We start from the raw sequence: 14,739 nt of genomic DNA, 5'->3' as shown, positions 1-14,739 counted from the left end.
CCACCTCGGGCGGGCCCTGGGGGCCACGCGCCCAGACAGCGTTTCCGACTCGCGCCTCTACGACCGCTCCCCTTCCAGGCCGCGGAAGCCGCACTCGCGCCAGGACGGGCGGGGCGGCTGGGACCGGCCGAGCTACGGGCTGGACGCCTACGGCTACCGGCAGACCTACTCCTTGCCGGACAGCGCCGCGCAGCCGTGCTACGAGCCGTTCACCTTCCAGAGCCTGCCCGAGCGGCCGGAGCCCGCCTGGCGCGTGCCCTACTGCGGCGTGCCGCCGGACCCCCCGCGGTACCCCGACAGCCGCGAGAAAATTTACGTCAACCTGTGCAACATCTTCCCGCCTGAGCTCGTGAGGCTCGTCATGAAGAGGAACCCTCACCTGACGGACGCCCAGCAGCTGGCCGCGGCGATCCTCGTGGAGAAATCGCAGCTGGGTTATTGAAAGATGATGCATCTTCGTGGTGTTTAGTCGTCTTTTGTTCAGCTCAAATGCTGAGGGAGGTTTGCTACAATAGCACATGTGATCTCCTTCCAGCAAGGAGGTTATATAGTATCCATTTATGTGAGCGACTGTATCATGGAACCTGTATGTGTAGCCCCACCTGGTGGAAGTATCACGGCATTGCTTTACATGGAAACCTCTTTTTAAACATTTCCTTTTCAAAGCTATCTCCTTGGCTGGAAATTTTTCCAGTTTGATTTCATAGATGTATCTGTGATCTTTGATATGAATCTTTGGTGCATCAGGGGTTTATACGCAGCACTTTTTATCCTTGTTTCATGTTTTATTAACTTGGTGTTTGTCTATCAACCGCAAGCAATGGCAACACCTTCAGAATGTGGAGCATTTGACTAGACCTAGCAAACTATTTTTTCAAGCCAAGCTTAATTAGACTCTTTTACAGCTTTTTAAGTTATTTTTATTTGGGGGAAGTGGGCTTCTTTGTGCTATAATCATTATTTATAGAAACAAAGATAAACTACCGCACTGACTTTATATTTTACACAGAATATAAGTTACCGGTTTATGTTGAAATGGGTAACAGTATATATTAGGATGATTTGCAGTATGGCACTTTTCATTGTGTTGTTTTTGTTTGGATTTTTTCTGTTAAGAAATTAGTTAATTTAATGTGGTCGATTTAAAAGAAAGCAGATGCAATCAATGGAAAAAAATTGTTTCCATCTTTTTTTTTTTTTTTTTTTTTTTTTTTTTTAATGACTAAGGCAGAAGCCGTAACTGTTACAGGTTGGAGCTTTGTTATCCAGCTATGATGTGCTTTCTAGACAGTAGAAACGAAATTGAATTCCTGGGTTTTCATCAACCTGTATTTTTAATATGTCTGTCTTTTTGTTTGGGGGCACAACCCTACTGGATAAAATAACCCTTTCACAGTACTTGCCTGTTTTTAATGAATCTAATTATTCTCAATGCAACTTTTATATTGAATATAGTCTTTAGCTTTCCTGCTATTTATCGAGGCTGGCCTGAGGTGGTTCTATGTGTTGAGGATATGCAACGCTTATTGATACTGCACTATAGAAATGGTGATGGAGGAGCTGTAAAGGGTAACTTTAAACTTTTTGTAAGATATTGTATATTTTCCATTTTCCTGAAGGTAGTTTTTTTGGGGGGCCTGTTATATTATTAAGGCCAGATTCTTGCCACAAATAGTGTAGTTTTAGATACAGACTGAAGTCTGTTCTAGTATTAGTAAGGGATATTTCTGGTTTAAAAGTCATGGGTTTTGCTAGCTGCGAATATTTTTCTGTGGATTAGAAGAGAGATCTTGCAGTCAGTGGCAGACAGTTGTCTGACCGACATCGTTCAACTGTTGCCTCCAGATTGTGAATTTTACTTAGTGTAACAGATGCATTCAGATCTGTTTTGTAGTCTGCCTAGATGTCCTGGTTATTCTGAGGATTCTACATGCTGCAGTTTGAAGTAAAGCCCTGAAAAACCAGAAAGTACCTTTTACTGTTGATACAAATTGTATCTTTTTAACTATAAGAACTATTTTGATTTGTAGATCTAGTTAAAACACAAGTAACTATGATTAGACTTTTGGGCAACATTTTATCCCTTATTTAAATACAAATTTTTAAAGTAAAATTGAGCTCTAGAATAGGTTAGAAAATAAAAGTAACAACTTAGGTAAATAAAAAGTGTCTGTCTTAGTTTTATATAACATAGTAAAACATATTAAATAAATTTATTGGCATTTCCTTTCTCCTAAAACTTATCTAGTGTGAACCTAACTTAAAATAAAGGTAAAATGCTGCCTGAAAATAATGTCCAAGCACCTTTGACTAGGATAACATTTTCACTACTCGTGTGACACCGTGTGTTGCATGAAGTAGGATTTGGGTATACAGTAAATGCTTCTAAAAGGCATTGTGCATATTGACATATCCAATAATCTGAACCGTGTTCAGCAAACTTCATTCAGGAAAGTGGTGTTCTACACAGTTACTGCTGTTGTGTTTGAAATGAGCGTCCCTCATCTGTACCCAGAACGAATATGGGTGAGGCCATGCAGACCATTCTGAGTGGTGTCTGTCTGAGGGCAACCTACTCACGTGTGAAACTGTTCTCCCTGATTCCGTTGGTCACTATCTATGGAGCAAGTCTAAATGTAGAGGCTAACCCAGTGCCAAAAAGAGGGTTACAAACGTGTAATACCTTTTATTTTAGTCATAGTCTGAGACCTTTTTGGGGGGGGGGGACGAAATCACTTAAACTGTACGTGTAGATTTTGCTTCCATTTTCTTCATCTTGGCATTTTAGTGATTTGAAGATCTGCCAAACCTTACTAAATGTATTTAAACGAGATCTGTGGTGAAATCTGTGTGCCACCCTTCATTGGTTTTCATTGGACCCTCTAACGTTTTGAGCTGACTGTCATGGCTTTGTGGATTTTAAACTATGGAAAAATCGTGTCACCAGCTGCCACCTCTGCTGAAGTGAATAGCTCTCATCCTTCAGTATAATGAGGAGTTCAAAATGAGCAGTTTTCTTATGTCAAGAGGACAGACAGTATGCCCACTGTTGTTGAAGCACTGATGTTGCTTTTAGGGCTTTAGAGGGAGATAATTGGCGACTTCAGGTACAGCAAATTCTTATTTATCTAAAGCAATAAGTAAAAGGAGTCCATCATTAAGTTAATCCATAGCTGATCACAAACCTTCATCTTAGCCGAAACTTTCTCTCTAATCAAATCTCTTACCAGAATTGCGAATAAAATAACCAGAGAGAGGTATATTAATAAGTGAAATTGCCAAAGTAGTCAACTGGTAGAAGAAAAGGATTCAAACCGGAATATCTTGGCCCTGAATAATTGACAGTTGACTGTACTTTACACAGTAATTAGCCAGTCTGTTGTCTCTGTGTCTTAGTCCAGAGGGAATAGTACCCACCTGGCCAAATACTGGCCCTTAGTATTCCCTCCTTTCTTGCATGTGATACAGACGTTTTCAGTCTTGCTTTTATGATCTCTATATCCTGGTATAGAGTTTGTCATTTACCTAAATATTTGACGGAAATGCACACCAGTATGTGTTTGGTACTGGTGGAAACTTGAACTTTGTGTTTTTATGGAGATTCATTTATGAGAATATGTAATATAACAAAAGAGAATTTTATATTATATATATATATATACACACACATACATATTTGTTATGAGGTATTAAAAATGGGGGAGGGGGTGCTTTTGATGGCTAACTTTTCCCTGATTGAACTATGTTTCTTTGAGTTGTGGACGACCAAGTCTGAGGTCTGAATGGCCAATGATAAGATTTAGAACCACTTGAATGGGAAAAAAGCAGTTATTCACTGGTTTTATTCTTGGTATTTTTAAAGAATTATTTTGATAACTTTAATAGAGTGTGTAATTTTAAAATACACAAAAAACCTTAAAGTAGTAGTATTGATTATATAAATAATTATTTAACATGTCTTTTGTGGATGTATCTATATGTATATAGACAGTAATATATTTATAAAGCAAATATACTTTGATTATGTTGTAACTCTTAGTCTGTGACAGGTGGGAGGGGGTGTGTGTGTGTGTGTGTGTGTGTGTGTGTGTGTGTGTGTGTGTGTTTTGAAAACTCTCAAGCTCGTTTCTCTCATTTACAATGGCATTTACTCCAAAGTATGTTTGGTTTTCATGATCCTTTATGCTCTCTGGCCTCCTTATTCAAGACAAAATAAGATGTACAGTTGTACAGTTTTCTGGCCATCCCGTTGGTGTATGGCTCATCCATTTTGTTGTCATCTAACTCCCAGAGAATCCCTGCATGACCTGAAATCAAACAGGTCACAGGTAGATATTATGCTTACATTCCCAATATATTGAAGTTAAGCTTCCAACATACCTACAAATAAAATGAAGTGTCAAAAAAAAGAGAGAGAGGGAGAGGGATTACACACATGCACTGGAATACGAGAAAGCAGATTGTCAATAAAATTAGAAAAAACGTGTGCATTATTTTAGTTGGTCTAGGAAAGCCCTTGAGGGCAGGTGTTGACAAACTTTTTCTTTAAAGGATCAGATAGTAAATAATTTAAGCTTTAGAATCATATGGTCTTTAAAATGACTCACCTCTGCCTTTATAGCATAAAAGCAGCCACAGATAATAGGTAAATGAATGAGTGTGGCTGTGTTTCAATAAAACTTTATTTGCAGAAAAGGCAGCAGGCCAGATTTGGGAGCCACGCTTTGCTGATCCCTGCCCTAAAGGCAAAAAACCAGGCATAGTGAGCGGTAAATCCCGATAAGGGTTTTTTAAAAAATAATAATTGCATTTCAGTTGACAGTCAAAGTAAATCCTATGGTTATTGATGTCCTTCAAATGAGGACTGTGAGATAGTCGTATTAGAGCGTCTGAACTCATTTATGTTTTTCACCTGTTCATACCCATTATTTATTGAGGTATTTTTCTGTGTTTAAACACAAAGCATTCTGTAAAAAGGTGTTTTAATAAACATTGAAGTTGTTTCATGAACTTTTCATTTCTATTGATAAATTGGAAACTGTCACCAACCTTTGTTTTTGACTGGCCTCCTGGACCAAAAGAAAAACAAAAATCTGTTGTATTTTGAAAATTAGCATATACTTAGCCACAAATAGTTTAATGACAGCACTTACCAGTTACATTTTTCTGTTGGTTTTACCTTCTAATAAACGACAGTTCTGCCCTTCTTAGAAATGGTTTTAAAGGAGGTAAATATATTGTAATTTTACATATTATAGCATTATTCTGTAAGATTTTAAATTGTGACTAGTATCATTGTAGCTATAATGTGAGTGTATCTGTTACAACGTGACTCTATAAGAAACAGAGTGTATCCCTGCTTTCTCTGTCCAAACCTTTAGTATAGGTTTTTTAGACGCCTTGGGACTGTCCATGGCGAATGATGTGTTCTTAATATGATCACATGTAATTTTGAATTCATTGGAAGTACATGCCGCTGAGCATGTCTGTTCACAGTGCTTTGTACCTGGTGTTATGTCAATAACATCATTTTCATAAGAACATTAAATACTTGTGAAGATCAGCATTCACTTAAGTAGTTCTACTTTCTTCTGAAGTTGGAATACAACTCTAGCTTTTAACGGTGTTCATTGTTTTTTAAGTAGTGACTTAATTTTTTTTAGTGCTTCCTGTTAACTTGCTTATGATGCCTGTTCGAATAATACTATGATGTATTAGAAGTGACTTTTCCCCTAAGATCTCTGGTCTCTCAGATTTAAAAACTAAAGTTTCAACCATTTGGGAGTAGAAGATGTCTGTGCATGGTTTAATTTAGTTTTATAAAATCTGTAGTTTCACTTCTTGAATCGTGTACCAAATTTTCCAATTTTCTGTTGAAATACTTCAGATGAATCACCAAATGTCCATTAAAATTTTTGCCACCTTTCTTAAAGCAGCTTAGGGAAAAAGATATTGAAGAGCAAGGTTTGTCTTTAGGAAAAGTATGTTTTAGATTTCTCTTAGGTTTTTGAAGGTATAAATTTTCCATCTTATATGAAATATGCATAAAATGCCAACTTCTGCAGAGTCATAGCATTTCATTGTGTGTTACGTTATTGATCTCGTCTCTTCTTTTTAGTTTTTTGGGTTTTTTTTTTTTACCCCCTCTCCCAAACCATAGCTATGTGCCAGCAGAATCTCTGACTTGATTCTGCAAACTGTTCCTATAGGAAAAGTACGGCAAAGAACGTTTAGAGCAGCCATCTATCTGATAAACACTGCTGCTATTCTGTTTTATCTTCTGCGTGTTTCTGTAATGGAATTTTTACAAGTCTAAGAGCAGTATTTTAGACCTACTGGAAATCCATTTCAAAACACCAAAGTGATTCTGTCACTGAGAAAAGAAACTAAAAAAATTAATTTTTCTTACGGTGGTTTGTTTTTGTTTCATGAAGAAATTGACCTCATGACAGCGTAGATGCCAAATAAATAAAAGCATCTTCTTTAGTTGGCCTGCATTCAATAGCTGTTAACATTATGGGCATCTTGTAAGAAAAGCACATGTTCTGTATCAATGTATTAGAGCCATAGTTAACTCCTATGAAAATCGAAATTAAACATCAAAGACATCTGCTCATAACTTTAGACGTTGAGCGTGTTTTTTCCTAATCTGTCATTAAGGTGTTTGTTGCTGGTGGTTTTGAGCTGTCATCAGGTGTGTGGCTAAGACCATGCTGATAAGGACCTTGGCCAGGGAGTACATGAGAAATGCTAGTTGGCATGGTGTTCTCTTTGTGTCAGATGATGAAAAAACATTGAAAGCCTTGTCTCGGCAGGGTGGTGTGTACCAGGATTGTCACTCACAGTGAGCACCGAAGCGCGTGATGCCCCCGTGCCTGTCAGGGCGCAGAGGGTGTGTGTGACTCCCTTCAAGTTCACCTCCTTGTAGTCAGGCTGGAATCTACAGGGCAGAACAGTCAATAGGAACACAGACTCTTTCTAAAACAGATGGAAAAGATCTGATGGAACAGCAGTGGGAGTTTTTATCTCTTTGATAGTTGCTGGGAAACTTGGTCACTGTGAGGAAATGTTCTACATCCGAAGAAATTTCTGCACAGATCGGAAGAGATTGCAGACAGTTGTCAGATCCCCACTGCCTGTGTTTGAATCCCGGGAAATATATATATGAGCCACACAGTGTGTAGAATTGGGGCAAATGCTCTTCCAGAGTCTTCAGGCACAGTTGAGAAATGGAGCGAATGTTCTCACAGGCTTCTGGTCACCTACTGCATGGTGGCGGGCCTGGGAACCATTCAAAGACAGATGTGAATTGCAATGCCGCACCCACCCCATTCTTACTGAAGTGAAACAGGAATCTTCGCTTTATCCCTCCTCTTCCGGAAAGCAGTGTCTTCCTGGCCCCATGGTTCTGATGGTTTTCTATCAGTGAAATGCTCTCAGATGCCGTCACAGTACCAAATTGTTCCGATGATCTGTATGCTTGGTGTGCTCACATTTTTTTTTTGAGTTGCAGTCTCATGTCACTCAGGCAGGAGTGCAGTGGCACACTCACAGCCACCGCAGTCTCGACCTGCTGGGCTCAGGCAATCCTTCCGCCTCAGCCTTTCAAGTAGCTGGAACCACAGGCATGTGTCACCACCCCCAGCTATTTTTTGTTGTTGTTGTAGAGACAAGGTATTGCCATGTTGCCCAGGCTGGTCTCAAACTCGTGGGCTCAGGCAATCCTCTCGCCTCCACCTCCCAAAGTGCAGGGATTACAGGTGTGAACCACCATGCCGGGATAGCAAGCTCACATTCTGTGACAGTAAGAAGCCACTTCAGAGAGCAGGTTTTTCCCTATAACTGCTGTTTGCCATTGTCGGGTATTCTTTCCCCTCCCCGGCTTTATTTTAAGATGTTTAATTGGCATTTTGTTACTTTAGACCATTTATTTTGGCTCTGACAGCAGATTTGATTCTCCATCAGTTGTTGGCCGAGGACTGAGCACATCCCCGCTGAGCATTCTGGGGACAGGCTGAGGCCCCAGGCTGCTCAGCTAGGCTGCAGTGCTGATCTGAGCAAGGACTTCATTTCTTCCCCACCTAGTACCACTGGCTAAAAGAGACAGGGTCAATACACACGGATGAAGCAAGTAATGTGTGGGGAGAGTTATTTTAAAATCAGCTATCGCCAGGCTTGGTGGTTCTCGAACCCGCGGGCTCAGGCAATCCACTTTGCTTGGGTGGTTCTCGAACCCGCGGGCTCAGGCAATCCGCTTGGCTCGGCCTCCCAAATTGCTGGGGTTACAGGCTGAGCCACCAAGTCCGGCCACTTTTAGGATTTTTAAAGTAACTCTTTGAAAAATGAATCCCTCTCGAGGGTTAGTCACGGGGCCTCGGAGTAAGCTAGGAACCCCAGACCCACAGGGCCTAGATGTAGCAGATTGGCAAAGTCCCAACCAGGCCAGTGGTAGCCCCGTCTCCAAGATTGTTAAGACGACAGAGTTGAAACAAGGGACGCCCTTGCACATGCAGGTCCACAGTGTTCACAAGTGACAGCCACTGTTATGTAAATAACAGTGTATAGTCATTTCCAGACGTTCTCATTAGAGTTTTCCCTGTCCTTCTAGAGACAACAGTGGAAGAGTTTCAATTCTAGCAATCAGTGTCATTGAATATACTCAATGGTGAGGACTCTTTCAGGAGTGACATTTTAACGTTCAGGGAGTTCATAGAATCTATTTCCTTGCTACTCCCATCACTCAGTTCTTGGTTTAAGGGTTTTTCCCTGGATCGTAATAGAGATAAGGGCAATCACGAACAATGATTCCATGAAACGTTCCAGAACCGCACAGTTGAGCAGTGTCTGTGTTGCTGAAATCCACTTTTATTCCCGAGGCAGTGGTGCTCAGCAAACCTGTCTGCACCTCCCTCCCACCCCCACGGTCCTGTCCCAAGTGAAAGAGAATACCAGTCCCTCACCATAAGAACCCACAGGGCCAAGCTGGACAGTGCAGGGGTGCCCCGTGGGAAATGTCAGGTGACACCGGGCAATTGTTTTTCTCCTTAAGCATTTCCTCCTAGTTGAAAACTGCTGCTTTCCAAGTTGGAGAGAAAAGGCTGGCAGAGAGACCACTCACATTTGGGGTCCAGTACCGTATACTGGGGGTGCCGACAAAATGTATACACATTGAAAGCGATGTTATCTATGTATTACTTTTAGTTCACCATCATCAGAAGTGTCTGGACGCTGATGGTAATCACTCTAAGCACCTCTTGTCATTGCAGAAGCCAAACGCGACTTGTATTCATCTTTTGCTCTTGGTATAGATTGAATATTAGAAGTTTAGTACTGTTTTTTCCTTTCTTAAAATGTGTATACATCTTTTTAGCACCCTCTGTATTTCCATCAGTTAAATCAAAATCCCATGAAACAAGCATTCTCTCTATTTCAGAAATGAGAAAACTAAGACTCAGAAAGTTTAAAGCACTTGCTCAAAGGCAATCCCACAGTTCGAAACCCACCATACATGCTTCCAAGGTTCTTTTTCCCACTTTGCTGCAAGGCTCCTCTGGGAATGGGCCCCTCGACACCCTCGCTGTGAGTAGTTCTACCAAAACTGAGGTCTGAGGCTTGAAAGCCCATTGTACTGCAACTCCACATACTCAAACACGCTATAACTTTACCTGAGGGCAGGAAAAGACGGGAAAAGAACAACTAGGGCGTGTGTTTGTCTCTTTCCACAGCCACACACACCCTCCACACTGCTTTCACATTCAGACAGTCAGGACAAAGATGTTGCTTTGGATCAGAGGAAAAGGTTTCCCAGACCTTCCCGTCCTGAGGCTTGTGTTGACGGCTCTGGCCTGGGACACAAGCCCGCTGACCAGGGCTCGGTGCTCAGGGCTTTAGAAAAGCCCAGGGCTGGCTACCTCCGATAAGCCAGACTTCTGGGTTCAGTGTCAGAAGGAGGTTATTTTAGCTTCTGGGCGCCTGTCCTTTGTAGTCCTGGAGAGTAAAAGGCGGCATATTTATTTCTAATGTTTCCAGTTGTGCTCAGGGCCCTTCTAGGGTGTCTTTAGAGGAAGCCTGTACAGCCTTCAGACTCTTGACAAGGCCCACTGCAAACACGCCTTTGATGTTGAAGCGGCAGCCTTTCATCTCTCCCATGTTTTCTATTTGCACAAATTCACCGTGAGATTAGAAATACGGAGGTTTAATTGGGTGGCCAGACAGATTCCCTTCCAGTTCCCAGGGGAACTCAGCAAAGGACCAAACACTGAAAGAATTATGGGAAGGCAAGGTTTCCATGCACTTCCCGTCCTCTCCAGAGGCCTGGGCAGTGGTCTCAGGGCACAGGGAGTCCCCCTCAGTCCCTGGGGGCAGGCGGGACCAGGGGCAAGGCTTTCTCTCTTTGTGCCTTCAAAGCTCTCTCTCCCCCTTCTCCACTTTCCAAGGATGTAATTATCATCCATTTGGATAATTGTTTCAAATATGCAAGTGAAAAGATAAAGGGAGACGGCAAATCCAATTTGGTGGCTACATGAAAAGCTACTCTATTACTCTGGGGGAGAGTTATGGGTCTGCTATGCATGTGGCCAAATGACCAAGACGGGACAAAGCGCGCTGTGCCATCGTGAGCAACACGCATTCAAACCCTGCAAATTAGGTCAGGCATGGTGGCTCACGTCTGTAATCCCAGCACTATGGGAGGCAGAGGCAAGAGGATGACTTGAGCTCAGGGGTTCGAGACCAGCCTGAGCAACATGGCGAGACCTCGTCTCTACAATAAATTTTTTTTAAATAGCCAGGTGTGGTGGCGCACGCCTGTGGTTCCAGCTACTTGGAAGGTTGAGGCGGAAGGATCACAGGTCGAGGCTGCGGTGGCCATGAGTGCACTCCAGTCTGGCGACAGAGCGAGACTCCAACTCAAAAAGAAAAAACCTGTGAATTAGAAGAGAGGGAGGAGAGCAGGTGCCCTGGCCTAATCCAAGCTCAATCTCATGGCCCACATTGAGGAAAGTGGCTGACAAGGTGGTAGTGGAGTCTGTATGGGGCCCCGGGCAGAGATGGGTGGGAGTGGGTGAGGACGCATCGGCCTCCCGGCTCCCACTTTCCCACCCCCCTCACCTCCTGGCTCTGAGTCATCGGAAAGGTGAGCCTTCTCAACGCCACCTCCTCACTCTGCCGGCCCGAGGCTGCCAGGGGACACTGAGATCACCGGGCTGGTAGTGACTGTGGGCGGGTGGGGAGAGAGGAAGACGGCAGTTGACTTTGAGAAAGGCCCCTCCACCGCTCTAACAAGAATTTCGTTTCCAGACTTGTGGTTCCATCATCCAGACCAGTAGCAGGAAGGGCCCCGTGGTGAGAGGGTGGCCTGGGAACATTTTCAACCAGCCACCATACTAGCTATGTTTTTTTTGGCGGGGGGATGCAAGAATTCAACAGCACCAGGCACTCGCTGGAGGCCCAAGGAGGAGGTTAGAGGAGTGTCGGGCACAGCTTGGGCTCCTCAGGCTCCCGGAAGGCCAAGGGCGGTGGGTGCGTGTCGCGACTCGGGGCCTGTCCTGCCGACGTGGTTACTTATCCGCCGGGAGCAGCATCAGCAACTGCCTTTCCGTGGACCCTCTGCTGACCTGAAGGCACGAGCCCAGCGACCCCACCGTCGGCCGGACTCCGGCCTGCCCAGGGCCAAGGGCAATGCCTGTCCCTCATCGGTGCAGGAAGCTGTGCCCAAGAGACCCTCCGAGACACCAGAATGTCCCAGGCTAAGTGTGTCCTCCAGAGAAAAGAAATGCACCAGCCAGGCTCAATGGCTCAGCCTGCAATCCCGCACCTTTGGGAGGCTGAGGTGAGTGGATTGCCTGAGCCCACAGGTTCGAGACCCGCCTGGGCAGCGAGACCTCCTCTTTACAATAAATCAAAAAATCAGCCAGGTGTGGTAGCGCATGCCTGTAATTCCGGCTGCTCGGAAGGCTGAGGTGGAAGGATCGCCGGAGCCCAGCAGGTCGAGACTGCGGTGGCCGGGAGCGGCCACTGCACTCCAGTCTGGGCGACAGAGTGAGACTCCAACTCAAAAAAAAAAAAAAGAAATACACCACGGAGAAAATTGGCACTCCCAAGCTGCAAAGCAAAATGCCTCAGGGCCAAGAGGAAAGGCCTAAGGGCAAGATCGTCCCACCTCCATCCAGGAACAGGAACGGTGACAGTCCAGCTACTCCCTGGCAGCAGGGCCAACTCCTATGGGGAGGGCTGAGGTCATGGGTGCAGGCCCAGTGGCCAATTTGGCACCCTATTGCCACACTGTATACCCTTGAAGCTCAGCTACAGCCTCTGTTATGACAGAATTTTTTTTTTTACCCACCTCCCAGGGCTGTCGATGTAATCAAATAATATCCCAGTCAGGTGTGCTGGCTCACACCTGTAATCCCAGCACTTTGGGAGGCCAAGGTGAGAGGATTGCTTGAGCCCAGGGGTTCGAGACCAGCCTGGGAGACATAGCAAGACCTTGTCTCTACAAAACAAATTTTTAAAAATTAGCTGGGCATGGTCGTGCACACCTGTAGTCCCAGCTACTTGGGAGGCTGAGGCGGAAGGATTGCCTGAGCCCAGGAAGTCAAGGCTGCAGTGAGCTGTGATCGTACCACTGCATTCCAGCCTGGGCAACAGAGTGAGACTCCGACTCAAAAAATAAAAATAAATAAGATATCTGTGTAGACTATCCAGCCCCAGAATCAGGGACATAACAGGTGCCAGGAGATGGAAGTTCCCTTCTCAGCTGGGGGCCTGCACCTTGGCCCCGTGTTCATCCTTCTCTCCCTTTCTTTCTTTTTTTTTGAGTTGGAGTCTCACTCTGTCCCCAGACTGGAGTGCAGTGGCTGCTCCCGGCCACCGCAGCCTCGACCTACTGGGCTCTGGCGATCTTTCCGCCTCAGCCTCCCAAGTAACTGGAACTACAGGCGCACGCTACCACACCTGGCTAATTTTTTTGATTTATTGTAGAGATGAGGTCTCGCCAAGTTGGCTGGGTGGGTCTCGAACCCATGAACTCAGGCAATTCACTTACCTTGGCCTCCGAAAGCACGGGATTACAGGCTGAGCCACCGAGCCCGGCTCTTCTCCCCCTTTCTTAAAGCAGCCCCCCCAAGGGTTCCATTCAACCTCTGAAGAAATCCCACATTCCTCACCTTTGTCCCTCCCCTCCGCTCTGGCTGGGCCTCGACCTGGAATGGGAGCTGCTTGTTACAGCAGCTACTTCCCACTCAGCCACCCGACAGCTTCTCCCCACCTCCCCATCCTTCTACCTTGTAACTAGACTCTCGTAGCTTCATCTTCCCATCATGCACTCTTTAAAAACTTTGACCGTGGCGCCCCACCACACACACACACACACACACACACACACACAAACACACACACCCTCCTCCATGATCAGCCCAGAATGTCTGACTGTAACATTCAAAGCTACCCCCATCACAACAACATCCCAGGCCACGTGCCCACCACATGGACTCTAGACCCAAGCCCTTCTCGGGGTATTCTTGGTGAGCACCTTCATTCCTGGCTCCTCCCCCCGGAGTAACCTCAACCTCTGTTTCACCAGCAAAGACAAACTTCTCAGCTCCATATCAGTGCCATCCTCCACCTGCAACTCTCTCCAGCCTCTGTGACAGAAGCAAAGTGCAGTCCTCCCGTCCAGTGCAGAACTCAGCTGGGTCCTGATACTATACTTAGGGTAGGGCCATGCCTAGTATACCCACTGCCTTGCTCTGTTTGCCCAAATCAAGAGTGCCACAGAGCGGGTTTATATTTTCCTTGGACTGATGGATCCATTTATTCAGCAATTGCTAAATTAGTAGTTGCTAAGTCAAGCGCTGAAGAAGAGTGGGGGGGGGGGGGGGAGAACGGCGGGTCACCACCCCCTGCATCTTGTTCAAGGCTAAATCTTGGCTGTTATGTCATTTGGCTTCTGCCTGTGACAGCATGTCTAAGGCGTGACTGGGGGAGTCGTCCATGATACTTCCAGCCAATAATGATGCTGTGGGCAGACAGGAGAGTTTCACAGAGAAGATGCCCTCGGGCTTGGTACCCAAAGGTTGGCAGCTTTTTCAGGGCAGAAAACATAAAAGTCAGAAGAAATCAGGCACAGAAAAAAGATATGATGGAGAACCTTCTGCGCACAGAGAGGTGTAAAATGGCCAGATGACTGAGTGCACCGGGAGAAAGCTGGAGGTACCCTGAGGACAGGCTGTGGGGTCCACACGGGAGCAGCTCGGGACCTGGGCCTTGGGGAACTCTGAAAGGGGAGCACATGGGCCTGACTCGAAGAGGGATACGTCCACTTGGCCAGCACAACTTGTTTCATCCTTCACTGAATGCCTCCGGCCACATACATGGTCTCTAGATCCCACAAGCCACCAGCTCCACCTATTTTTCCTCTCCAGACTCCTAAAGATATCCGAGTTTGGCTCCCTGCAAATAGATCATACTAGGGCCAAGCATCACCTCCTCAGAGAGGCCCTCCTGACATCCATGAAATTGCAACCCCGTGATGGGTGCACGTAAAGCCTAGACCTCTTCGCCCCTATACAGTGCAACCATGTACCCCAAGACTATTTATGCCTTCTAAAGCTATTGAAATAAAGAAAAAGAAATTAAAAGGTGATTTTAAAGCCAGGCTCGGTGGCTCAGCCTGTAATCACGCGCCTTTGGGAGGCTGAGGTGAGTGGATTGCCTGAGCCCGCGGGTTTGAGACCCGCC

At 45.2% G+C, this 14,739-nt stretch overlaps 1 protein-coding gene across 1 annotated transcript in view; it reads left to right on the top strand.

Moving 5' to 3' along the window:
* ZC3H12C (zinc finger CCCH-type containing 12C) overlaps positions 1-2,290 on the top strand; it is a 33,295-nt gene extending 31,005 nt beyond the window's left edge. Inside the window, exon 7 of the mRNA XM_021711603.1 lies at positions 12-2,290. Coding sequence (XP_021567278.1) covers positions 12-442 — 431 coding nt within the window. The 3' untranslated portion in view covers positions 443-2,290. The remainder of the gene's footprint in view (positions 1-11) is intronic.
* Positions 2,291-14,739: the final 12,449 nt, after the last annotated feature.

Source organism: Carlito syrichta, unplaced genomic scaffold, assembly GCF_000164805.1.
Source record: "Carlito syrichta isolate Samal-C Ts95f unplaced genomic scaffold, Tarsius_syrichta-2.0.1 Scaffold302396, whole genome shotgun sequence".
Lineage (NCBI taxonomy): Eukaryota > Metazoa > Chordata > Mammalia > Primates > Tarsiidae > Carlito > Carlito syrichta.
Note: the sequence above shows the minus strand (reverse complement) of the source record. Positions and strands in the feature narration are given on the sequence as shown.